Source organism: Taudactylus pleione, unplaced genomic scaffold (genome assembly GCF_031769625.1).
Source record: "Taudactylus pleione unplaced genomic scaffold, aTauple2 ptg000523l, whole genome shotgun sequence".
NCBI classification, from domain to species: domain Eukaryota; kingdom Metazoa; phylum Chordata; class Amphibia; order Anura; family Myobatrachidae; genus Taudactylus; species Taudactylus pleione.
Window position 1 is genome coordinate 2125256 of NW_028284925.1, and position 26982 is coordinate 2152237.

General features: G+C 48.5%; 2 protein-coding genes across 9 annotated transcripts in view; one reads left to right on the top strand and one right to left on the bottom strand.

Annotated features, from left to right (window-relative positions):
* Positions 1-20392, bottom strand: part of CFAP44 (cilia and flagella associated protein 44) — a 111853-nt gene extending 91461 nt beyond the window's left edge. For 2 of the 7 annotated variants that reach the window (XM_088450767.1, XM_088450761.1), the window contains exons 1-8: positions 20318-20365; positions 15194-15481; positions 12085-12207; positions 11284-11980; positions 9800-9962; positions 9480-9582; positions 9160-9376; positions 8859-8973 (exon numbers count right to left, since the gene is read on the bottom strand). In XM_088450767.1, coding sequence (XP_088306893.1) covers positions 8859-8973; positions 9160-9376; positions 9480-9582; positions 9800-9962; positions 11284-11980; positions 12085-12207; positions 15194-15481; positions 20318-20360 — 1749 coding nt within the window. In that variant the 5' untranslated portion in view covers positions 20361-20365. Of the gene's footprint in view, positions 1-8858; positions 8974-9159; positions 9377-9479; positions 9583-9799; positions 9963-11283; positions 11981-12084; positions 12208-15193; positions 15482-18700; positions 18720-19992; positions 20071-20317 lie in introns of those variants that run through there. The other 5 variants (XM_088450763.1, XM_088450762.1, XM_088450764.1 and 2 more) reach the window with 5 other exon arrangements.
* Positions 20393-21049: 657 nt separating this feature from the next.
* Positions 21050-26619, top strand: COX17 (cytochrome c oxidase copper chaperone COX17). 2 transcript variants are annotated; one of them, XM_088450751.1, is made up of 4 exons: positions 21050-21158; positions 23775-23934; positions 25487-25594; positions 26433-26619. In XM_088450751.1, exons 2-3 carry the CDS (start codon positions 23816-23818, stop codon positions 25569-25571), a joined length of 204 nt encoding a protein of 67 aa, XP_088306877.1. In that variant the 5' UTR covers positions 21050-21158; positions 23775-23815; the 3' UTR covers positions 25572-25594; positions 26433-26619. The 2 variants fall into 2 exon arrangements, with proteins under 2 accessions (XP_088306877.1, XP_088306878.1); XM_088450752.1 differs by lacking the exon at positions 21050-21158 and adding an exon at positions 21263-21281.
* The last annotated feature ends 363 nt before the right edge of the window (positions 26620-26982 follow it).

Sequence of the window (26982 nt, forward strand, 5' to 3'; positions counted from 1 at the left end):
TGCAGGTTCCCTCACTGCTCACTATAAACTATAAAGCAGGTTCCCTGACTGCTCACTATAATGCAGGTTCCCTCACTGCTCACTATAATGCATGTTCCCTCACTGCTCACTATAATGCAGGTTCCCTGACTGCTCACTATAATGCAGGTTCCCTGACTGCTCACTATAATGCAGGTTCCCTGACTGCTCACTATAATGCAGGTTCCCTGACTGCTCACTATAATGCAGGTTCCCTGACTGCACACTATAACGCAGGTTCCCTGACTGCTAACTATAACGCAGGTTCCCTGACTGCTCACTATAATGCATGTTCCCTCACTGCTCACTATAATGCATGTTCCCTGATAGCTCACTATAATGCATGTTCCCTCACTGCTCACTATAAACTATAATGCAGGTTCCCTCACTGCTCACTATAATGCAGGTTCCCTCACTGCTCACTATAATGCATGTTCCCTCACTGCCCACTATAATGCATGTTCCCTGATAGCTCACTATAATGCATGTTCCATGACTGCTCACTATAACGCACGTTCCCTGACTGCTCACTATAACGCACGTTCCCTGACTGCTCACTATAATACATGTTCGCTCTCTGCTCACTATAATGCATGTTCCCTGACTGCTCACTATAACACACGTTCCCTGATAGCTCACTATAATACATGTTCCCTCTCTGCTCACTATAATGCATGTTCCCTGACTGCTCACTATAACACACGTTCCCTGATAGCTCACTATAATACATGTTCCCTGACGGTCACTATAATGCATGTTCCCTGACTGCTCACTATGATGCATGTTCCCTGACTGCTCACTATAACGCACGTTCCCTGACTGCTCACTAAAACGCACGTTCCCTGACTGCTCACTATAACGCACGTTCCCTCACTGCTCACTATAATGCATGTTCCCTCACTGCTCACTATAATGCACATTCCCTGATAGCTCACTATAATGCATGTTCCCTGACTGCTCACTATAATGCATGTTCCCTGACTGCTCACTATAATGCAGGTTCCCTCACTGCTCACTATAATGCAGGTTCCCTGACTGCTCACTATAATGCAGGTTCCCTGACTGCTCACTATAATGCAGGTTCCCTGACTGCTCACTATAATACAGGTTCCCTCACTGCTCACTATAATGCATGTTCCCTGATAGCTCACTATAATGCATGTTCCCTGATAGCTCACTATAATGCACGTTCCCTGATAGCTCACTATAATGCATGTTCCCTGACTGCTCACTATAACGCACGTTCCCTGACTGCTCACTATAACGCACGTTCCCTGACTGCTCACTGTAATGCATGTTCCCTCTCTGCTCACTATAATGCATGTTCCCTGACTGCTCACTATAACACACGTTCCCTGATAGCTCACTATAATACATGTTCCCTGACGGTCACTATAATGCATGTTCCCTGACTGCTCACTATGATGCAGGTTCCCTGACTGCTCACTATAACGCACGTTCCCTGACTGCTCACTATAAGGCACGTTCCCTGACTGCTCACTATAACGCACGTTCCCTGACTGCTCACTATAATACATGTTCCCTCACTGCTCACTATAATGCATGTTCCCTGATAGCTCACTATAATGCACATTCCCTGATAGCTCACTATAATACATGTTCCCTGACAGCTCACTATAATACATGTTCCCTGACTACTCACTATAATGCAGGTTCCATGACTATGCATGTTCCCTGACTGCTCACTATAATGTATGTTCCCTGACTGCTTGCTATAATGCATGTTCCCTGATAGCTCACTATAATACATGTTCCCTGACTGCCACTATAATGCATGTTCCCTGACTGCTCACTATAATGCACGTTCCCTCACTGCTTACTATAATGCACGTTCCCTCACTGCTCACTGTAACGCACGTTCCCTGATAACTGACTATAATACATGTTCCCTGACTGCTCTCTATAATGCACGTTCGTTGACTGCTCACTATAATGCATGTTCCCTCACTGCTCACTATAATGTATATTCACTCACTGCTCACTATAACGCATGTTCCCTGACAGCTCACTATAACGAGGGTCCCCTGCCAGCTCACTATAATGCATGTTCCCTCACTGCATGTTCCCTCACTGCTCACTATAATGCACGTTCCCTGACTGCTCACTATAAACTATAATGCAGGTTCCCTGACTGCTCACTATAATGCAGGTTCCCTCACTGCTCACTATAATGCAGGTTCCCTGACTGCTCACTATAATGCAGGTTCCCTGACTGCTCACTATAATGCAGGTTCCCTGACTGCTCACTATAATGCAGGTTCCCTGACTTCTCACTATAATGCAGGTTCCCTCACTGCTCACTATAATGCAGGTTCCCTGACTACTCACTATAAAACAGGTTCCCTGACTGCTCACTATAATGCAGGTACCCGGACTGCTCACTATAATGCAGGTTCCCTGATATCTCACTATAATGCATGTTCCCTGATAGCTCACTATAACGCACGTTCCCTGACTGCTCACTATAATACATGTTCCCTCTCTGCTCACTATAATGCATGTTCCCTGACTGCTCACTATAACACACGTTCCCTGATAGCTCACTATAATACATGTTCCCTGACGGTCACTATAATGCATGTTCCCTGACTGCTCACTGTGATGCAGGTTCCCTGACTGCTCACTATAACGCACGTTCTCTGACTGCTCACTATAACGCACGTTCCCTGACTGCTCACTATAACGCACGTTCCCTGACTGCTCACTATAATACATGTTCCCTCACTGCTCACTATAATGCATGTTCCCTGATAGCTCACTATAATGCACATTCCCTGATAGCTCACTATAATACATGTTCCCTGAATGCTCACTATAATACATGTTCCCTGACTGCTCACTATAATGCAGGTTCCATGACTATGCATGTTCCTTGACTGCTCACTATAATGCATGTTCCCAAACTGCTCACTATAATGCACATTCCCTGACTGCTTGCTATAATGTATGTTCCCTGACTGCTTGCTATAATGCATGTTCCCTGATAGCTCACTATAATACATGTTCCCTGACTGCCACTATAATGCATGTTCCCTCACTGCTCACTATAATGCAGGTTCCCTGACTGCTCACTATAATGCAGGTTCCCTGACTCCTCACTATAATGCAGGTTCCCTGACTGCTCACTATAATGCAGGTTCCCTGACTGCTCACTATAATGCAGGTTCCCTGACTGCTCACTATAATGCAGGTTCCCTGACTGCTCACTATAATGCATGTTCCCTCACTACTCACTATAATGCAGGTTCCCTCACTGCTCACTATAATGCATGTTCCCTGACAGCTCACTATAATGCACGTTCCCTCACTGCTCACTATAATGCACGTTCCCTGACAGCTCACTATAATGCATGTTCCCTGACAGCTCACTATAATGTATGTTCCCTGACAGCTCACTATAACGCAGGTTCCCTCACTGCTCACTATAATGCACGTTCCCTCACTGCTCACTATAACGCACGTTCCCTGACTGCTCACTATAAAGCATGTTCCCTCACTGCTCACTATAATGCCCCTACCCTGTCAGCTCACTATAATGCACGTTCCCTCACTGCTCACTATAATGTATGTTCCCTGACTGCTCCTAACACCAATATCTGTCCATATCAAACTGCAGATCCAAGATGAGATCCTACCTCCTGGACTAGAAGCGCTATTGTTACTTATGGCGGCACTGACCTGTAACTGCTTTAAAGCCTAGGAACTATATTCCAAACTTCGCCACCTGTCTCGTTGCTTTGTCCTCCTATTTGTGTTGCATCCCCCATTTAGATTGTAATCTCAGGGGTGCAGGACCCTCTGTTATACTGTTTTTTCCTTTCACTGTACATGTGCCTTTCTATAGTGTAATATGTTACTTGTGATAATAAGACACTGTGCACAATATAAATCAGTATATATATATATATATATAATGCACAGTCAGGTGCAGAAATATTGGGACATTGACAGAATTTTCATATTTTGTCCTCTATTCACCACCACAATGGCTTTGAAATGAAACAAACAAGATGTGCTTTACCTGCAGACTTTCAGATTTAATTTGAGGGTAATTACATCCAAATCAGGTGAACGGTGTAGGAATTACAACGGTTTCTATATGTGCCTCCCACTTTTTAAGGGGCCAAAAGTAATGGGACAAACTAAACAATCCTAAATCTAACTTTCACTTTTTAATACTTTGTTGCAAATCCTTTGCAGGCAATTACAGCCTGAAGTCTGGAACGCATAGACATCACCAGACGCTGGGTTTCATCCCTGGTGATGCTCTGCCAGGCCTCTACTGTAAATGTCTTCAGTTCCTGCTTGTTCTTGGGGAATTTTCCCTTCAGTTTTGTCTTCATCAAGTGAAATGCATGCTCAATCAGATTCAGGTCAGGAGATTGACTTGGCCATTGCATAACATTACACTTTTTAGCATTAAAAAACTCTTTGGTTGCTTTTGCAGTATGCTTCGGGTCATTGTCCATCTGCACTGTGAAGCGCCGTCCAATGAGTTCTGAAGCATTTGACTGAATATGAGCATATAATATTGTCCGAAACACTTCAGAATTCATTCTGCTGCTTTTGTCAGCAATCACATCATCAATAAATACATGCCCACGCCATGACACTACCATCACTATGCTTCACCGATGAGGTGGTATGTTTTGGATCATGAGCAGTTCCTTTCCTTCTCCATACTCTTCTCTTCCCATCACTCTGGTACAAGTTGATCTTTGTCTCATCTGTCCATAGGATGTTGTTCCAGAAATAATATAATGGCTTTTTTAGATGTTGTTTGGCAAACTCTAATCTGGTCTTCCTGTTTTTGTGGGTCACCAATGGTTTACATCTTGTGGTGAACCCTCTATATTCACTCTTGTGAAGTCTTCTCTTGATTGTTGACTTTGACACATATACACCTACCTCCTGGAGAGTGTTCTTGATTTGGCCAGCTGTTGTGAAGGGGTTTTTCTTCACCAGGGAAATAATTCTTCTGTCATCCACCACAGTTGTTTTCCATGGTCTTCCGGGTCTTTTGGTGTTGCTGAGCTCTCCGGTGCGTTCTTTCTTTTTAAGAATGTTCCAAACAGTTGATTTGGCCACACCTAATGTTTTTGCTATCTCTCTGATGGGTTTGTTTTGATGTTTCAGCCTAATGATGGCTTCACTGATAGTGACAGCTCTTTGGATCTCATATTGAGAGTCGACAGCAACTGATTCCAAATGCAAATGTCACACCTACAATCAACTCCAGACCTTTCACCTGCTTAATTGATAATGGAATAACGAGGGAATAGCCCACACCAGTCCATGAAATAGCTTTTGAGTTGATAGTCCCATTACTTTTGGGCCCTTAAAAAGTGGGAGGCACATATAGAAACCGTTGTAATTCCTACACCGTTCACCCGATTTGGATGTAATTACCCTCAAATTAAATCTGAAAGTCTGCAGGTAAATCACATCTTGTTTGTTTCATTTCAAAGCCATTGTGGTGGTGAATAGAGGTCAAAATATGAAAATTCTGTCAATGTCCCAATATTTATGCACCTGACTGTATATACACACATTTACAAGTATACATTTACACAGTACATAGTGTACGCACACGGGTCACACATACATGCAGTATATGTACAGACACGGTACATACTATAGGATGACACTACAATAACAGCTTCTCTCCCTTACCGTAGTAACAATTACAGTGATAAACAAAATGTCCAATGAGGGTCCCCACTTCTTTATTGACCTTTATTTGTGTGGGGGCCAAATATGTCCCAGTGAATGTTCTCATTATGCCCATTAGGTAATCTTACAGCCTATATTCTCCGCCACACAACACACTAATATTAATCTGCCAGGATGTTTATGTTGCTGCTGAAACAAACATGACCACATGGCGGAGACCCACACAAACATGGTGGGGAAATACAAACTACACACAGATAGAGCCTGGTAACCCTGCTTGCTGAATATCACACCTGTCCTGTCTGTGTTCACTATTAATGCACCTGTCATGTCTGTGATCGCCTCGTACACACCTGTGCTGTCTATGATCACCTTTCTCGCACCAGTTCTGCCTGTGATCGCCTCTCACGCACCTGTGCTGTTATTGCTTCTCACATGTCTGTCCTGTCTGTGATCACCTCTCATGCACCTGTCCTGTCTGTGATCACCTCTCATGCACCTGTCATGTCTGTGATCACCTCTCATGCACCTGTCCTGTCTGTGATCACCTCTCATGCACCTGTCATGTCTGTGATCGCCTCTCATGCACCTGTCCTGCCTGTGATCGCCTCTCATGCACCTGTCATGTCTGTGATCACCTCTCATGCACCTGTCCTACCTGTGATCACCTCTCATGCACCTGTCATGTCTGTGATCGCCTCTCATGCACCTGTCCTGCCTGTGATCGCCTCTCATGCACCTGTCATGTCTGTGATCACCTTTCATGCACCTGTCATGTCTGTGATCACCTCTCATGCACCTGTCATGTCTGTGATCACCTCTCATGCACCTGTCATGTCTGTGATCGCCTCTCATGCACCTGTCCTGCCTGTGATCGCCTCTCATGCACCTGTCCTGCCTGTGATCGCCTCTCATGCACCTGCCCTGCCAGTGATCACCTCTCATGCACCTGCGCTGCCTGTGATCACCTCTCATGCACCTGCCCTGCCTGTGATCGCCTCTCATGCACCTGCCCTGCCAGTGATCACCTCTCATGCCCCTGTCCTGCCTGTGATCGCCTCTCATGCACCTGTCCTGCCTGTGATCGCCTCTCATGCACCTGTCCTGTCTGTGATCACCTCTCATGCACCTGCCCTGCCTGTGATCGCCTCTCATGCACCTGTCCTGCCTGTGATCGCCTCTCATGCACCTGGGTTGTCTGTGATCGCATATCACACACCTGTCCTGCCTGTGATCACCTCTCATGCACCTGCCCTGCCTGTGATCGCCTCTCATGCACCTGTCCTGCCTGTGATCACCTCTCATGCACCTGTCCTGCCTGTGATCGCCTCTCATGCACCTGGGTTGTCTGTGATCGCATATCACATACCTGTCCTGCCTGTGATCGCCTCTCATGCACCTGTCCTGCCTGTGATCACCTCTCATGCACCTGTCCTGTCTGTGATCACCTCTCATGCACCTGTCATGCCTGTGATCGCCTCTCATGCACCTGGGTTGTCTGTGATCGCATATCACATACCTGTCCTGCCTGTGATCGCCTCTCATGCACCTGTCCTGCCTGTGATCGCCTCTCATGCACCTGTCCTGCCTGTGATCACCTCTCATGCACCTGTCATGTCTGTGATCGCCTCTCATGCACCTGGGTTGTCTGTGATCGCATATCACACACCTGTCCTGCCTGTGATCGCCTCTCATGCACCTGTCCTGCCTGTGATCGCCTCTCATGCACCTGTCCTGCCTGTGATCACCTCTCATGCACCTGTCATGTCTGTGATCGCCTCTCATGCACCTGGGTTGTCTGTGATCGCATATCACACACCTGTCCTGCCTGTGATCGCCTCTCATGCACCTGTCCTGCCTGTGATCACCTCTCATGCACCTGTCCTGTCTGTGATCACCTCTCATGCACCTGCCCTGCCTGTGATCACCTCTCATGCACCTGCCCTGCCTGTGATCACCTCTCATGCACCTGCCCTGCCTGTGATCGCCTCTCATGCACCTGTGCTGCCTGTGATCACCTCTCATGCACCTGTCCTGCCTGTGATCGCCTCTCATGCCCCTGTCCTGCCTGTGATCGCCTCTCATGCACCTGTCCTGCCTGTGATCGCCTCTCATGCACCTGTCCTGTCTGTGATCACCTCTCATGCACCTGCCCTGCCTGTGATCGCCTCTCATGCACCTGTCCTGCCTGTGATCGCCTCTCATGCACCTGGGTTGTCTGTGATCGCATATCACACACCTGTCCTGCCTGTAATCACCTCTCATGCACCTGCCCTGCCTGTGATCGCCTCTCATGCACCTGTCCTGCCTGTGATCACCTCTCATGCACCTGTCCTGCCTGTGATCGCCTCTCATGCACCTGGGTTGTCTGTGATCGCATATCACATACCTGTCCTGCCTGTGATCACCTCTCATGCACCTGTCCTGTCTGTGATCGCCTCTCATGCACCTGTCCTGCCTGTGATCGCCTCTCATGCACCTGTGCTGCCTGTGATCACCTCTCATGCACCTGTCCTGCCTGTGATCGCCTCTCCTGCACCTGTCCTGCTTGTGGGCGCCTCTCATGCACCTGTGCAGCCTGTGATCGCCTCTCATGCACCTGTGCAGCCTGTGATCGCCTCTCGTGCACCTGGGCTGCCTGTGATCACCTCTCCTGCACCTGTCCTGCCTGTGATCACCTCTCATGCACCTGTCCTGCCTGTGATCGCCTCTCATGCACCTGTCCTGCCTGTGATCGCCTCTCATGCACCTGTCCTGCCTGTGATCGCCTCTCATGCACCTGTCCTGCCTGTGATCGCCTCTCATGCACCTGTCCTGCCTGTGATCGCCTCTCATGCACCTGTCCTGCCTGTGATCGCCTCTCATGCACCTGTGCTACCTGTGATCGCCTCTGATGCACCTGTGCTACCTGTGATCACCTCTCATGCACCTGTCCTGCCTGTGATCACCTCTCATGCACCTGTGATCGCCTCTCATGCACCTGTCCTGCCTGTGGTCGCCTCTCATGCCACTATGCTCTCTGTGATCACCTCTTACACAACTGTGATCACCTCTCACCCTTTGATAACCTGTGTATGACAGGTAAGTAAGGGCCATATACAACAAACATTCAAATTCAAGTAAAAAAATCAACTTCCTTCTTCTACCTTCCCATCCGGCAGCTCAACGTATCCCTGTATGTCCGTAAGAGTGGTCTTCCCGAATCTCCCCAGTTCTCCCTGCAGCTTCAGGCCAGTGAATGTGCGAGCCATTTTCCAAAATCTAGACAGTAACAATGCAGACACCAGTCAGTAAGTGAAGGAAAGGAGCAGAATAAATGGACAAGTGTCCATCTGAAATCTTCTACCCCTGAGATACACAGATGTGTTACATGCATCCTAAGCCCACATCTATACAATATAGTAACACCACAGCGTGGAGAAAGACCACCAGAGGAGGACCACTCACTTGATGTGTCCCGTCCCGCAGGTGGTGAGCTGCTCCTCGTTCTCTGGTGAGAAGGTGACTTGGAAGACGTCCTGGGAAAATGCCTTAGACCGCAACATAATCTTCTCCTTCTTCCAGTCCCAGATGGTGAGCATGTAATCTGGGCTGCTGCCCACACTGGCCAGAAGGGTGCCGGACATATTGAAGTCTACGAAGGTGTAGGCTTCCTCTGTGCCTCCTGGGGAGGAAAGAGAAGAACGTTGACTACCATAGGCCGGGACTGAAGATGTGTTGACACCCGATTACGGTGATAAAGGAAATAGACATAAACATGTTCTCACCCCGAAGTATCCGGAAAGGTCTCAGAGATGGGAATTCATAAAGTACAATGTTTGGTTTGTCTCCTTTCTCTGCTACTGCAAAGTATTTCCTGCTGGGATGGACCTATCATTAAAGACAGGAGTTTGAACTCAAATAAAGGATGTTGAGATGTTTTTCCACAGAAAGGAAGAACTGTGGCTACAGATCAGATACCGATGTGGTGTTTTGGAGATCAAGTCTTCCTTAAGACAAATTTGGATACGTTATTGAAATAGAAAAAACGTTATAGGAGTTAATATTACAGTTCTAGGGTCTCAGGGGGTCTCATAGGAAGACTCACCGTCACTCCTCCGATCCCCCTGCCGCTGCTGCTCCTCAGATATTGCTGCCCACGAGTCTTCAGGGATAGGATGATGCTCATTGTGCCAGCGACGTACAGCAAGGTCTGGTCATCCAGTAAGTGGAGGTTTGCCCGTTTGGTGCAGTCATAGCCAAAAGAATGTCTATACAAACATTAAGGAAACACCCTGGAATATTATTAGCTCATCAGTGCCTCCTAGTGGTTGGGTCAACACTCTGATGTAACATGTTCCCTGTCTGAGAAGGGAGGAAGGGTCGCTCAGTGTCCATAGGGAAGTAGCACAACTTCACTAGCGCTACCCTATTTGTACACAATATATTGATATAAGGAAGAGTCATAGACAGGAGAAAATAGTCTTTTGGTATTTATTAATAAATGCAAAATTGCATTTACCAGATAAAATACAAACACAAATACAATATCTGTTGTTTTCCCCTTTTTAAAATCAAATGATAATCTTCTTCACTGCTGCAGTCAAAATGAAAATATCAGTTAGGTAATGCAACTACTGTAGATGGCCACAACGTCATGTAATATAACAGCCACGCTAATTATGTAAGTACTAACTACAAGGGGGATCAAAAGGCAATGAGCCAATCAGAAGAGGCTAGGAAGTGTCACTGCTCATCATCATCGCGTCAGGTTGAGCTAGCCCCAACACCAGCGGGAGATACACTGATAGGTGTACCTGGGTATGCATCCAGGTCTAATTCAGTCACAATTCTGTGGACACGCCGTGGCTCAGCCTTCCCTCGCCTGTCCCTTCCCCCCGCTGCCCTCTCCTGCTACTGGGACACGAGTATAAGATGCAGCAAGATCTCTATACTGTGTACGTTTACTCGGTATGGAAGGGTGTATGACAGATGCAATATTTTCTGCATGTAGGGAGAATGCTGGCCGCTTCTCCATGTAGTACACAAATACTGAGGAGATCAGCAAACACATTTTGGATTTGCCCCCCACCACCTTGCAGAAAAGGTTTTGCCATAGTAGCTCCAAACTCTAAACCAGGCCCTGTGTGAGCACTAAGACATTCACTAGTTCTCTGATAAGACTACCCTCCAGGAACTTATCACACGATGCAGGAGGTCCACCTACAATCTGTCCTACCAGAACTTAGTACAGCCTCATTATACTCTTACAGGAGAAAGGATATGGGACATCATCCATAAAGCATTCTCCTGTCCACTATTCACTATTCTCATACAAGTAGGAAACATTAGATAATCCAAATGACCTTGTTCTCCCATTCAGCGGAGACTCGCTACTAGTCTCCTAGGGATGAGCCATGTAGGAGATGATGCAACAAGACTGTTGTCCCACCAAGCAGTCTCAATACTCAGGCTGTAGAAGGTGATGACACAACTATACTATTGTCTCCTGCACAAGATGCAGGAAATAATACACCTACACTATGTTCTACTGTACAACAGATCACCACATTCTTGCAGGAAGAAGGATACAGTAGTTGAAGAACTGTGCCGGGGATTCCTGAGTCCGGCGAGATGTAAGGCTGGGAGCAGATGCTGTCATAATCATAGAAAAAGTCCTCTGGGATTGTATCCTCTGTCTGTTCTACTTTCTCCTCTTCATCTTCTACAGTGTTAGGGCCTTCTGCTAGGTTAGGGTCTACTGCTAATTTAGGCTCTTCTAATAGATTAGGATTTTCTGATGGCTTATGTTCTTCTGCTAGGTTACTGTCTTCTGCTAGGTTAGGATCTCCTAGGTTAAGGTCCTCTGTTAGGTTAGAGTCCTCTGAGTGGTTAGAGTCTTCTGTTAGATTGGGGAGTTCTGTTTGGTTATGGTCTTTTGCTAGGTTAGAATCTTCTGCTAGGTTAGGTTCATCTAGTTTAGATTCATCTGCTTGGTGAAAGTCTTCTGGCAGGTTACGATCTTCTGTTAGGTCAGGTTCTTCTGCTAGTTTAGGTTTATCTTCTAGGTTGAGTTCTTCTGCAGCTGGATTAAGATCTAGTCCTAAATTAGGATCTTCTGCTAGTGAAGGTTCCTCTGCCAGGTTAGGGTCTTTTTCTAGGTCAGGATCATCTGCTAGGTTAGGATTTTCTGATAGATTAGGGTCTTTTGCTAGGTTAGGGTCTTCTGCTGGGTTAGGGTCTTCTGCTAAATTAGGGTCTTCTCCAGATGATGATTCTGCAACCTGGCCTAATTTGATAAAAACAAAATTATATGAATTATAAAGATATAAATATATTATAAAATATATTACAATAAACTAATTGTTACTAAGATATCGATTCTGTTCTCACCATCCATGGTTGACTTCTGGGCAGATGCATCTACTTCAGTATGGTCTTTTTCCACAGAATCAGTGAGAGGGGGGTCTTCTGTGCTCTTCTCTTCACTTGCTGCATCTCTACGGCCGGCCATAGCTACAAACAAAAACAGAACCTTCCATTATATTAATTCTGTGGCTGACATCTTGTAGCTTTGCCAACTCTCTCTGACTGTTATGAGATTCCCTGAAATATAGCGGTGATTTCCGTGACTGCCTGAATAGTCTAGCTAGCTATCTCCCTGACCCCGGGCTGGGTGTGCACACCACAGCAATTATGTCATCACTCTCTGCCCAATATGGGGGAAACACTGGGGAGAATAGTAGGACGTGTACCATCAAAAAATGGCCACCGCTCTCCAGCAATCTGATGACTACATGATGTGTCCTGTATTACAGGGGGTGTGTGCTGCATTACAGGGGGTGTGTGCTGCATTACATGGGGTTGTGTGCTACATTACATGGGGTGTGTGCTGCATTACATGGGGGTGTGTGCTACATTACAGGGGGTGTGTGCTACATTACAGGGGATATGTGCTACATTACAGGGGTTGTGTGCTACATTACAGGGGGTGTGTGCTACATTACAGGGGGTGTGTGCTACATTACAGGGGTTGTGTGCTACATTACAGGGGGTGTGTGCTACATTACAGGGGTTGTGTGCTACATTACAGGGGGTGTGGAACATTACAGGGGGGTGTGGTACATTACAGGGTGTGTGCTACATTACAGGGGATGTGTGCTACATTACAGGGGGTGTGGTACATTACAGGGGGGTGTGGTACATTACAGAGGGTATGTGGTACATTACAGGGGGTATGTGGTACATTACAGGGGGGTGTGGTACATTACAGGGGGGGTGTGGTACATTACAGAGCATATGTGGTACATTACAGGGGGGTGTGGTACATTACAGGGGTGTGTGGTACATTACAGGGGGGTGTGGTACATTACAGGGGAGTGTGGTACATTACAGGGGGTGTGGTACATTACAGGGGGTATGTGGTACATTACAGGGGGTATGTGGTACATTACAGGGGGGTCTGGTACATTACAGGGGGGTGTGGTACATTACAGGGGTATGTGGTACATTACAGGGGGGTGTGGTACATTACAGAGGGGTGTGGTACATTACAGAGGGTATGTGGTACATTACAGGGGGGTGTGGTACATTACAGGGGGGTGTGGTACATTACAGAGGGTATGTGGTACATTACTGGGGTATGTGGTACATTACAGGGGGTGTGGTACATTACAGGGGGGTGTGGTACATTACAGGGGGGGTGGTACATTACAGGGGGGGTGGTACATTACACATACCTCCCAACTGTCCCGCTACTCAGGTACTGCCCTGCCGTCCCACCCACGGGCCGCAGTGGGGGGAAGTTGGGAGAAATCAGTTTGTTGCTCTGCATAGCACAGCAGCGGGTGAATAAATGTTGTGCGCATCTCTTCACTGTGCAGGGAGGGCCTGGGGGCAGCCAAGCATCTCTGCGGATACTGGGCTCACCCCCGAAGTGAAGTAACAGGGTCGTATCATACGACCACGCCCCCTTTACTGATAGATCACACCCATTTTTCAGATGTGTTGATGTCCTGCCCACTGGACCACCAATATTGGGAGGCATGCACTACAGGGGGGCGTGTGCTGCACTACAGGGGGGGGCGTGTGCTGCACTACAGGGGGGGGCGTGTGCTGCACTACAGGGGGGCGTGTGCTGCACTACAGGGGGGGGCGTGTGCTGCACTACAGGGGGATGTGTGCTGCACTACAGGGGGGGCGTATGCTGCACTACAGGGGGGGCGTGTGCTGCACTACAGGGGGGCGTGTGCTGCACTACAGGGGGGGGCGTGTGCTGCACTACAGGGGGGGGGCGTGTGCTGCACTACAGGGGGGGGGCGTGTGCTGCACTACAAGGGGGGGGCGTGTGCTGCACTACAGGGGGGGCGTGTGCTGCACTACAGGGGGGGCGTATGCTGCACTACAGGGGGGGGCGTGTGCTGCACTACAGGGGGGCGTGTGCTGCACTACAGGGGGGCGTGTGCTGCACTACAGGGGGGGGTGTGTGCTGCACTACAGGGGGGGGGCGTGTGCTGCACTACAGGGGGGGGCGTGTGCTGCACTACAGGGGGGGGGCGTGTGCTGCACTACAGGGGGGGGGCGTGTGCTGCACTACAGGGGGGGGGGCGTGTGCTGCACTACAGGGGGGGGCGTGTGCTGCACTACAGGGGGGGCGTGTGCTGCACTACAGGGGGGGGGCGTGTGCTGCACTACAGGGGGGGGCGTGTGCTGCACTACAGGGGGGGGGCGTGTGCTGCACTACAGGGGGGGGCGTGTGCTGCACTACAGGGGGGGCGTGTGCTGCACTACAGGGGGGGCGTATGCTGCACTACAGGGGGGGCGTATGCTGCACTACAGGGGGGGGCTTGTGCTGCACTACAGGGGGGGCTGTGCTGCACTACAGGGGGGGCTGTGCTGCACTACAGGGGGGCGTGTGAAGCACTACAGGGGGGCGTGTGAAGCACTACAGGGGGGCGTGTGAAGCACTACAGGGGGGCGTGTGAAGCACTACAGGGGGGCGTGTGAGGAATTGCATAAACTTAGTAAGGGAGAGAGTTAGAGGAGGTAATTTAAGATACTAGAAAACAGATTGCAGCATATTGTTCATGTACAGTGACGCTTATGGTAAAACATCTTCTATGTACTGAACTATGCAAATGCTTTGGGGCTCATTTACAGTTGGATGTAAAGCAGTTTTATGACACGCCTCTGCGCAGTGCACGCCCCCTTCAGATTATATAGATAGATAATTACATAGATGCAATTTTCACAATCTCCCTAAAATGCTTTTCTAAAAGTAAAGAAGTGCGCTTATAGTGACTGCCTATCTGTAATCTGTGACACCTCCATCAACCAGCTGTGACATCATAACGCTGTAATCTGTGACACCTCCATCAACCAGCTGTGACATCATAACGCTGTACTATAACATCTCAGAGACTCCGAGGACACCAGAGAACATCACGGAGCCAGGGGAGGGGAGAGGGGACAGAATAGAGAAATAAGATGCCACCACCCGTACCACCTAGAGCGGTTCCTTCATCCGGGACGTCCTTGGTGTCTCTGACAGCTTCTGCCTCAGGTTCCTCGGCTTCATTCGTTCCACCTTCTTCCCCAGGTAACTCGCTGACCGTCTGCGGTACCCCCTCTGTGGTGGTATCAGATTGGAGTACTCCAGGGGCTGTTACATCAGCTGCATCCGGCATATTCTCCTCCCCTGCGGTAATCTGACTGCTGGTGTCGGGTCTGTGTCCTCTCTGTGCCCCATTGGTGGTTTCATCCATTGCACGCTGTTCCAGTCCGTCTAAGGCTGTAATGTAAGGACTAGATCAACTTGTTACATTCCACAGGGGAAACTGGGAGTCAGGGACACCAGACACAGACATGAACCATTACCCCCATAGCTGCAGAAAAGATTGGGTACAAATTCAGATATGATCCCCCCCCACCTCATTCTTCTGCGACTCTGTGCAGTCTCAACAGAGCCCATCGGTGTAGCAAAGGAATTTACATTGGTCACGACGGTAGCCGGACCCTATGCCCCCAAATTGCTTGGGTCTAACGGGCTTATGGAGCCAATGTTCCTCAACACTGGGCTACCACTGCCAAATTGGTGGCCCGCCATCGACTGCAAAGACACTTGCCATCGTGGTAATGCAGCTTTAAATTGATAATTCAATACCTGAGGTCCCATTCACACACCGGGTGCTGTTGATTTTCAGCAAGTGCACAACACTAGCAAAATATCTGCATCAGACGTTTCATCTGGGAGTTATCTTCTGTATATATGGACACCTGCGCAGTGTGACTTATGCTAATATATATATATATACACATACACACACATACAGTCAGGTGCATAAATATTGGGACATTGACAGAATTTTCATATTTTGGCCTCTATTCACCACCACAATGGCTTTGAAATGAAACAAACAAGATGTGCTTTAACTGCAGACTTTCAGATTTAATTTGAGGGTAATTACATACAAATCAGGTGAACGGTGTAGGAATTACAACGGTTTCTATATGTGCCTCCCACTTTTTAAGGGGCCAAAAGTAATGGGACAAACTAAACAATCCTAAATCTAACTTTCACTTTTTAATACTTTGTTGCAAATCCTTTGCAGGCAATTACAGCTTGAAGTCTGGAACGCATAGACATCACCAGACGCTGGGTTTCATCCCTGGTGATGCTCTGCCAGGCCTCTACTGCAAATGTCTTCAGTTCCTGCTTGTTCTTGGGGCATTTTCCCTTCAGTTTTGTCTTCATCGAGTGAAATGCATGCTCAATCAGATTCAGGTCAGGGGATTGACTTGGCCATTGCATAACATTCCACTTTTTAGCCTTAAAAAACTCTTTGGTTGCTTTTGCAGTATGCTTCGGGTCATTGTCCATCTGCACTGTGAAGCGCCGTCCAATGAGTTCTGAAGCATTTGACTGAATATGAGCATATAATATTGCCCGAAACACTTCAGAATTCATTCTGCTGCTTTTGTCAGCAGTCATATCATCGATAAATACATGCCCACGCCATGACACTACCACCACCATGCTTCACTAATGACGTGGTATGTTTTGGATCATGAGCAGTTCCTTTCCTTCTCCATACTCTTCTCTTCCCATCACTCTGGTACAAGTTGATCTTTGTCTCATCTGTCCATAGGATGTTGTTCCAGAACTGTAATGGCTTTTTTAGATGTTGTTTGGCAAACTCTAATCTGGTATTCCTGTTTCTGAGGCTCACCAATGGCTTACATCTTGTGGTGAACCCTCTACCTTGTAGTCATTCTCAAAACTTTTGTCCATGGTTTTGTATATACAGTGCATCTGGAAAGTATTCACAGCGCTTCACTTTTTCCACATTGTTATGTTACAGTCTTATTCCAAAATGGAATAAATTCATTTTTGGCCTCAAAATTCTACACACAGTACCCCATAATGACGTGTAAAAAGTTTTTTTGCAAGTTTAATAAAAATAAACAACAACAAAAAAAAACTAAGAAATCACATGTACATAAGTATTCACAACCTTTGGCAGTAATTACAGCCTCAAGTCTTTTTGAATGCCACAAGCTTGGCACACCTATCTTTGGACAGTTTCGCCCATTCCTCTTTGCAGCACCTCTCAAGCTCCATCAAGTTGGATGGGAAGCGTCGGTGCACAGTCATTTTCAGATCTCTCCAGAGATGTTCAATTGGATTCAAGTCTGGGCTCCTGCCGGCCCACTCAAGGACACTCACAGAGTTGTCCTGAAGCCACTCATTTGATATCTTGGCTGCGTGCTTAGGGTCATTGTCCTGCTGAAAGATGAACCGTCGCCCCAGCCTAAGGTCAAGAGCGCTCTGGAGCTGGATTTCATGCAGGATGTCTCTGTACATTGCTGCATTCATCTTTCCCTCTATTCTGACTAGTCTCCCAGTTCCTGCTGCTGAAAAACATCCCCACAGCATGATGCTGCCACCACCATGCTTCACTTTAGGGATGGTATTGGCCTGGTGATGAGCGATGTCTGGTTTGCTCCAAACATAACGCCTGGCATTCACGCCAAAGAGTTCAATCTTTGTCTCATCATGGTCTGAGAGTCCTTTAGGTGCATTTTGGCAAACTCCAGACGGGCTGCCATGTGCTTTTTACTAAGGAGTGGCTTCCGTCTGGTCACTCTACCATACAGTCCTGATTGGTGGATTGCTGCAGAAATGGTTGTCCTTCTGGAAGGTTCTTGTCTCTCCACAGAGGAATGCTGTAGCTCTGACACAGTGACTATCGGGTTCTTGGTCACCTCTCTGACTAGGGCCCTTCTCCCCCGATCGCTCAGTTTAGATGGCCGGCCAACTCTAGGAAGAGTCCTGGTGGTTCTGAACCTCTTCCATTTATGGATGATGGAGGCCACTGTGCTCATTGGGACCTTCAAAGCAGCAGATATTTTTCTGTACCCTTCCCCAGATTTGTGCCTCGAGACAATCCTGTCTCGGAGGTATACAGACAATTCCTTGGACTTCATGCTTGGTTTTTGCTCTGACATGCACTGTCAAGTGTGGGACCTTATATAGACAGGTGTATGCCTTTCAAAATCAAGTCCAATCAACTTAATTTACCACAGGTGGACTCCAATTATGCTGTAGGAATATCTCAAGGATGATCAGTGGAAACAGGATGCACCTGAGCTCAATTTTGAGCTTCATGGTAAAGGCATGTGGTATCTGGGGATTACTGTCCTTGCTGAATTTCTGTTGTTCCGATGACTGTCTTCAGAATGGTCTAACATTAGACCGAAACGTTGACATATAGATATGTATGTAAACCATTAAAGGACTTTTTTTTCTACTTTTCATAATCCTGGTGAGTGCCAACTTTTTGTATCTCTATAAATTGGCTCCAGTGCGCATCCTAGTTAATGGGAGGACACCCCAGTTGTTGTGGAAGATATTTCATGATTGTGAGAGTGGCTTCTACAGACTATATACATATATATGAATAGCATCTGTTATCTTCTGTATATATGGACAGGGCGTAGTGTCACTTACGTGGAACTTCTGCTATTTATTTTCCATTACTTTGGGTGGCATGCTGGCATAACATGGGGAAGAGAGGGGGGCACACAGCAGGGCTTGTCATGGTGCTTTTGTGCAATATCTTCTCCCTTTTAAACTGGAGGGAGCGTAGTTAGAAAACCTTTAGAGCTCAAACATTAGTAACTGCACTGTGCATGATACAGTAATATAGGCTAAACCTCATTAATGGGTCATTCATCTGCCTGTGTGACCTGGTGCCAGCACTGTGATCCCATCTTCTCTGCCCGCACCTGTCTGTCCCTGTGACTTATCTGCGACAGACACAGAGAACCAGACTCTAATGGATGCAGATGTAGAGACATCGCTGACTCTCTGCTAACCGGGCACCATATTATCACATCCGTACATGTCTATCTGCGCCATGGCCGCTCTGTACCCGGCGGAGGCATACAGATCAGTGGTATCAGTGCCACACAGTAGATGCACGCACTTCCCCCACCACCAGTAACACGTGTGATTCCTCCACCCTATGTATCACGTGTTTCCCGCTCCTCTTAGATTGTAAGCTCATACGGGCAGAGCCATCTCTACCTTCTATTTCATGTCACCGTATATAATTTATGTTGTGTCATGGTCACCTCAATGTGCAGCAATGCCCAATATGCCAGCAACTTAGAAGTAAAGGATAAAGCGTATAATAATAATAATATGTGTTTATATGTTTGTTTCTGTGTATGTATGTATGTATGTATGTATGTGTATATATATATATATATATATATATATATATATATATATATATATATAGTCCACAAACGACCTCCGGCACTCCAGTGCTATACATATACAAACTTGCTCCGGTGCCCTCCTCGAGGATCAGCGTCCCCGCAACATAGAGACTATAGGAAGCAGGCGGCACTCGGAGACTATGTCATATCAAACAAGAAGCCCCATAACAGGGGAATTTATTGCCAACGTTTCGGTGATCAAGTCCCCTTCCTCAGGACAAAGTGTGTATATATATATATATATATATATATATATATATATATACACACACACTATAAGTATATATATGATTATCTTTTATTTCTTAGGCGCCACAAGTGTTCTGTAGGGGGTTAACACTGTCCAGACTAATAAACACTTCAGAACAATTTCACATAGATATATATATATATTCATTCAATCCACGGTGTTTGTGTGCCGTCTAAAGTGCCCCCATCTTCCTGTTCTATATAATATATATATATATATATACACACACATACATACTGTACATATACACACACATATATTCGTACATACACAGACCCTCCAGCATGACCCGTCCATTGGGTACAAAATGCTCTGCTCCTGGACTTCCTTCTTAATTGCTGATTGCAGCCACCTGTGGTGACACCTGTCTCATGAAATAACGAGCTCAGCACAGGTGGCTGCAATCATTAATTAGGTGGGAAGTCCAGGAGCAGAGCACTCTGTACATAATGGAAGGGGTCATGATGGAGGGTAGACATACATATAAATATATATATATATAGACCTTAATACACATAAACAGACATATATACATACAAACATATATAATAGTGTGTGTGACAGTGGAGCCCCCCACACCTGTCCCCTTACCTGTCCCCTTACCTGTCCCTGCTGCCTCCTCCTTGGCCGCCATCTTTGTTGGGACCGTTGCTATGATACGAGGGACCCGGCATCATGGAATCACCATGGAGTCGGCATCACGTGAGCAGGAGGCGGTGCTTGGTGTCCCAGTCACTGTCCCTCCCCCTCTGGCCGGCCCCCAGCGCACGCGCACAGATAACAGGGGAGGGGCAGCGATACCCGTCCTTTGCTGTGGGATTGCAGTATTAGCGGGCGGCCACCAGGTGACGCTGCTCTGACTATGCAGTTGCAGTAGCCGGACAGCAGTTGGCGCTGTGGGATATTAAATCCGTGCCTGTGGACTGTAGTTGCAGTAGGTGGACAGCAGGTTGCGCTGTGGGCTGCATTTGCAGTGAGCGGACAGCAGGTAGCGCTGTGGGCTGCAGTGGGCGGACACCAGGTGGTGCTGCCGGACATGTGTCTGTGGGCTGCAGTTGCAGTAGGCGGGCACCAGGTGGCGCTGTGGATAATGTCCGTGCCTGTGGGCTGCAGTTGCAGTGGACGGACAGCAAGTGGCGCTGTGGGCTGCAGTTGCAGTGGACGGACAGCAGGTGGCGCTGTGAGCTGCAGTTGCAGTAGGCGGGCACCAGATGGCGCTATGAGTCATATTCGTGCATGTGGGCTGCAGTTGCAGTGGACGGACAGCAGATGGCGCTGTGGGCTGCAGTTGCAGTGGACGGAAAGCAGGTGGCGCTGTGGGCTGCAGTTGCAGTAGGCGGGCACCAGGTGGCGCTGTGGGAACGTCTGCCCCGTGCAGTGAAAGTCACATTCTTATTACAGCCAGTTCCTGGTCTCCTGCATCATACAGCGCGTGAGTACATGTTACATGTGATGTTACATATGTGTTGTTTTGCATGATACTATAACTTACCCCATTATAATGGCTGCTCGTCCTCCTCCGTATACGCCGGTAGTCTGGCTGGCAGCAGTGCTAGTATGTATAATGTTGTAAATAGCATGTTCTGTGTGTTCTGAGAGAGCATGGTACCTTGGTCATACATGTTTCATATGTTGGTGTTGTTGGGGAGGCCCAGGATAATATACACAGGATAACATACACTGGAGTAGGGGCAGCAGCAGGACTGAAGGAAACAGAGGTCAGATATACGGGGAGGGGGTTAGATTGGGGGATTGTGCTCTGTGACATGGTACATATCATATACAGGTGATGGGGGTCATGTATGTATGTATGTGGGTGAAGCTATGTTGTCTATCATTCTGACATGGTTGGAAGGAAACTTGTTTAGGCCCAAAGACATGGAAAGGTCACACATGTCGTGCCCAGGTATGTGGCCCCGGGGGATGCTGGGGCCCAGTATGTGGCCAGGTACCAGAGCCAGGACAGACCCCTGAGGGAAGGGAGACGGGGCCCAGTATGTGGCCCCGGGGGATGCTGGGGCCCAGTATGTGGCCAGGTACCAGAGCCAGGACAGACCCCTGAGGGAAGGGAGACGGGGCCCAGTATGTGGCCCCGGGGGATGCTGGGGCCCAGTATGTGGCCAGGTACCAGAGCCAGGACAGACCCCTGAGGGAAGGGAGACGGGGCCCAGTATGTGGCCCCGGGGGATGCTGGGGCCCAGTATGTGGCCAGGTACCAGAGCCAGGACAGACCCCTGAGGGAAGGGAGACGGGGCCCAGTATGTGGCCCCGGGGGATGCTGGGGCCCAGTATGTGGCCAGGTACCAGAGCCAGGACAGACCCCTGAGGGAAGGGAGACGGGGCCCAGTATGTGGCCCCGGGGGATGCTGGGGCCCAGTATGTGGCCAGGTACCAGAGCCAGGACAGACCCCTGAGGGAAGGGAGACGGGGCCCAGTATGTGGCCCCGGGGGATGCTGGGGCCCAGTATGTGGCCAGGTACCAGAGCCAGGACAGACCCCTGAGGGAAGGGAGACGGGGCCCAGTATGTGGCCCCGGGGGATGCTGGGGCCCAGTATGTGGCCAGGTACCAGAGCCAGGACAGACCCCTGAGGGAAGGGAGACGGGGCCCAGTATGTGGCCCCGGGGGATGCTGGGGCCCAGTATGTGGCCAGGTACCAGGAGGGGGAGATGGGGCCCAGTGTGCAGCCAGGTACCACCAGGGCCAGGACAGATACCCAGAGGGGTAGACGGGGCTCAGGGGCGCAGTAGGTGACTGGGGGTCCCTGCCCCTTATTGGGACATATACAGTAGCAGTTATATTGCTGTGTGTAATAATGTGTCATGTGCAGCACAGTCATGTTATACTGGTAGTGTCATGTATGGGAGTGTGAGCGTTAGGGCCGCAGTGTCAGCCGTGTTGTTTGTGCTGCTACTTCCTCATAGATCTCTGTCACAGGCCGTCAGGGCACCGTCTGTGGAGCTATGTTTAGACCAGAGCTTGCTGTGGTCATGTTACACCTGATCCTGCTTCATCTGCGGCCTCGTGTGTAATTCCCAGTGTGTGTAGGCCAAATAATTATTCACACCTGTGTTTATACACTGGTCCAGTGTCCGGTGTTCTGTATGTGTGTGTGTGTGTATGTATGTATATGTGTGTGTGTATATATATATATATATATATATATATATATATGTATATTAATGTGATGTACTAAGAGCCACCGTATTATACATCAGACGTTATGTCCTCTGGGTGTTAGCGTTGCTGTATGACTTGTGTGCTGAATGGTTATACTGAGGAGCCGCTGTCACAGGGCGTCCGGCCTTCTACATAGATGGATTTATGGGCGGGTGAGGGGCGCCGCAGTGTTGGTGGTTGGCGTGGGGGGGGGGGGGATCATGTTATGTTATGTGAAGTGGACGTGTGGTCGCAATGTGGGAATAAAGACAAATGAGGCAGGTGTGGGGCGAGATGTCATTTATCACTAGTCTCCCTATACAGACAATGATGAAACCAGTCAGGTGGTTTCCTTTAGGGATGACCCTTTTGTTTGGTATAGAGGTAGGTGGCCGCTGTACCTATCCCCCCCCCCCCCCCAATTATGTATGTGCTGTAGAGATGCCAAGTGATTCTTTTAAGGAATCCCTTTTACTCTCACTGGTGTTTGTTGTGATAATCAGCCCCTATCCGGGGAGCGGATCCGGCTCTGACCGCGCTTGTCCTCCCAGCCGGCTCTGCTGGTGTTGGGAGATCTGTGGTCCTTCAGCCCGGGACATATGGTGGGTGGTAGGTGTGTGGGCATCGGTGTTTAGATGGGGCATTGTGGTTGGGTGTTTGTGACGGGGATGTAGTGGCTGGTGGAGGGCAGACTAGGGTGCGGAGGATTATTATTGGAGATAGCGTGTGTGCGGCAGTGTCATGTGACAGAGAATGGACGTAGGTATTGTGTGGGGAGGTGTGAAGTGTACGTTGGTATGGTTGGAAGGTTATTTGCTGTGTTATAATGATTAATGTTACTGGAGCATCAGTTGTGTATTTTCGGACTGACCGCGTCTCTCTCCTCGCAGTTACGCCTTATCACGCACACGGGCAGCGATTTGATCCCACCATGTCGAGTTTGGCAGCTGCAAGTTGTGAGTCCACGTCTGCGAGCTCCGAAACCCAGGAGAAGAAGCCGCTGAAGCCGTGCTGCGCGTGTCCGGAGACTAAGAAAGTGCGGGACGCCTGGTGAGTAACATTGGTGCCCCCGCCAGGTCTGGTCCGCACCCCTGTGTGCTCTGTGGACCCCTAGAAGTTACATTAGAACCCAGACAGCCCAGAAAACGTGCGACACTGACCAGAGGGGTGGTTGTAACGTGTCCTGAAAGCAGAAGATTTTCCTGTGTGATCAGAGGCGACGGCTCTTATTGGGGATGTTACATGTAATATGTTGTAGTGTCAGACGGTCTCGTGTTCCTGAGCTGGTCACGTCCCTTCCTGTAATCCCTCATTCAGTGTAGCCGGACTGCGATGGTCGCTGTGCGCTCTAATTTCACAGGTCCCTATTAGCTCTTTACAGTTGGCCATTTACATCCACGCTATATTTTTAGGTATTATAATCCTTTTCAGTGGGATCAATCCAATTACCCAAGACTGCGTAGCGGGTTAGAGTCAGCGCAGCAACATCCGCACTTTACGGCAGCTTAAATTCACTCAAAACTGCTCACAACCCAATAGGGCAGCGAGCAAAAATGAGCGAATTCAGGCTGAGCGCGGGGGGTGCGAGACGCGGTGCTGTCACCGGCGTTTGATCGTTGTAGCAATAGCAACTCTCGCCCTTTGCGGCTAATTGGATTGACCCCAATGACTTAATATGACAGAAGCGCAATCGTAGCCAAAACTGGAAATGTAATATATTGTGTGGAAAAGTGAAAGATAAATGCAGAATATCGTTTACCTGGGATTGGATGACTGCGGAGGGGGACTGCGCTCCCTCTGCCGGCAGCTTATTGGAGAACGCAGCGTCTGTATAACCGGAGCCCGGCCTAGGGCGAAGCTGGGTACTTTAGGGGCTGTCACATCACATATTAGTAACACGCAGGGTCCTAACATGGAAATTGTGACTGTGAGGACAATGGGGCGTAGTCTCTAATTCTGTGCTGGGGAATCTGAAATACAGTATGTTCTATTTATTATATCATATATTGATATACATCCTGCATGTATTATACGTTCAAAACTATTTAATCTCCTTACTACGTAATATATAAACTATTCGCTCTGGTTAAAATAATTTTTATTATTATGTAATATTATATTTGAATAGAATAATTAGGCCTCTGGCAGCTGTCTGTCTGTGTAATATGACTGCCTGATATATAACGCTAGATGAAGGCTATAGGAACCAGATAGGGAAATCCTTCTGTGCTCCTCTTTCTATGGATCCCGGACAGCGTGGACGTGACGGATTCCGATGCTGATCGTAGTGACTGGGAAGTGATCTGTACGTTCTATAATCCGTAGCCGAGAAGTGGGTGATATATGGGATAATGCTCTCCCTGCTGACAATTATATGGTTATTAGCAGTCACCGAGGGTTCTGCGAGGTCACCGGCAATATCCAGGATATCTGGCTGCAATGCCGGCATTATTCCTTATTACAGAAGTTGGCGTAACGAGCAGGAAACTGTTGACCTCAGACCTCACTGTTTATATAGAGGTTATATACAGGAGATTATACAGCTATTACTGTCTTGTGTGTATTATAATCTGTTTATGTTTGTCTCCTGTTCTCTGTCCAGCATCATTGAGAAGGGCGAGGAGCGTTGCCAGGAGCTGATCGAGGCTCACAAGGAATGTATGAGGTCGCTGGGGTTCAAGGTGTGACGGCGGCCGGGAGACTGAGTGTGGTGAGGATCCTCCATCATTATAATGATACGTCTGATGTAGTCGCACAGGGACCTCTCTGCGATGTAGCACAGTCCACACAATCGGATAAAGCCGCTCTCTAGGCTCCTAGGCCCTCATTCAGAGCCGTACGCTCTGAGCAGAGCGCACGCTCTGAATGAGGGCCGCCCTCCATAAAAATGGAGCGTCCTCCTGGACGCTCGTATAGCTGTGGGTCACCACCCACAGCCTATACGAGCGTGCAGTTTGATGGCCGCGATGGTCGTGACCATCGTGACCATCGAAACTGCGAGCCGGAGCCTGTGGTTGAGGTTTTCAACCGCAAGGCCCGGAGTGATTTTGGCTCTATCAGAGCCAAAATTACTCCCACTGACATCACTAGTGATGTCAGTGGGCCGGCTTCTGACGGGAGGTGTTCCCGTGGGTACGCCCCCATCAGGGAGGCACGCCCACTAAAGGGGGCGTGCTGTCAATCAACATCGACAGCACACCCCCTTTGATCAGACACAACGAGCGAAGGACTTTCCTTCGCTCGTCGTGTCTGGCGCATGGAGGGAGCTCCGTCGTGCGCATGCTCAGTGCAGACCAGCGACCCACTTGCGAGCGGACAGCCGCTTGCGAGTGGGTCTGAATCAGGGCCCTAGTCTGTACGGACTCTGAGGCTCTGCCAGGGGAAAGTCCTGATTATCTGCCATTCCTGGTGCTATGCCACACGCAGACCAGTAGGGGGCAGTGTGCAGAGGGTTGGTGATGGATCACATGTCGGCACGCGTGTAGATGTGTTTATTGGGCTACGTGTACTGACAGCACAATATACTAATTTGCCTTTATCTCTTGCAGGGATTTATCATGTGTGCGGTTGGGAAGTTTTAACTTATTTCTTATAACGAAACCACCACAGTAGCTGCAGAATGGAGACGCGGATCCGGATGCGGGTTACAGACGTGCCCCTGTCCTCCCAGAATAATCATCAATGTTACAAAGTTTTATTTTTGAATTGTATTAAAGAGAAGTAAATTAATAAGAACCACGTTCCGTATAGTTGCTTTATAGACCAGTGTTACAAGATCCTGTTATATACCGTCACGCAGTACGAGGCGGCCTTGGCTGACTGCTGATCTATGGAGCTGCGAGTTCAGTACTGCGGGGTCCCGTGTAGTATTCTGCACAGATCACCGGATAGCAATGGCAAAAAAAAAACCCTGCAGTGGCTTGCGCAATTCATTTGGAGATGTGAAGTCGCAGACATTGCGCCAATGTCTCACGTTATTCCTGCGACCTGCATGAAGGTGTAGGGAAACCATCCTGAGCCCCGAAAATGACACGCCGTCTTTATTGCCCATATTGTACTATTTAAACCTCTGACACCATTATTCATTGGGAGGGGCGC

Excerpts from the sequence above, each read along its gene's own strand:
- COX17 (XM_088450751.1), top strand. The coding sequence starts at position 23,816 with ATGTCGAGTTTGGCAGCTGCAAGTTGTGAGTCCACGTCTGCGAGCTCC. Across the intron at positions 23,935-25,486 it reads AAGAAAGTGCGGGACGCCTG|CATCATTGAGAAGGGCGAGG; the intron begins GTGAGTAACATT and ends TTCTCTGTCCAG.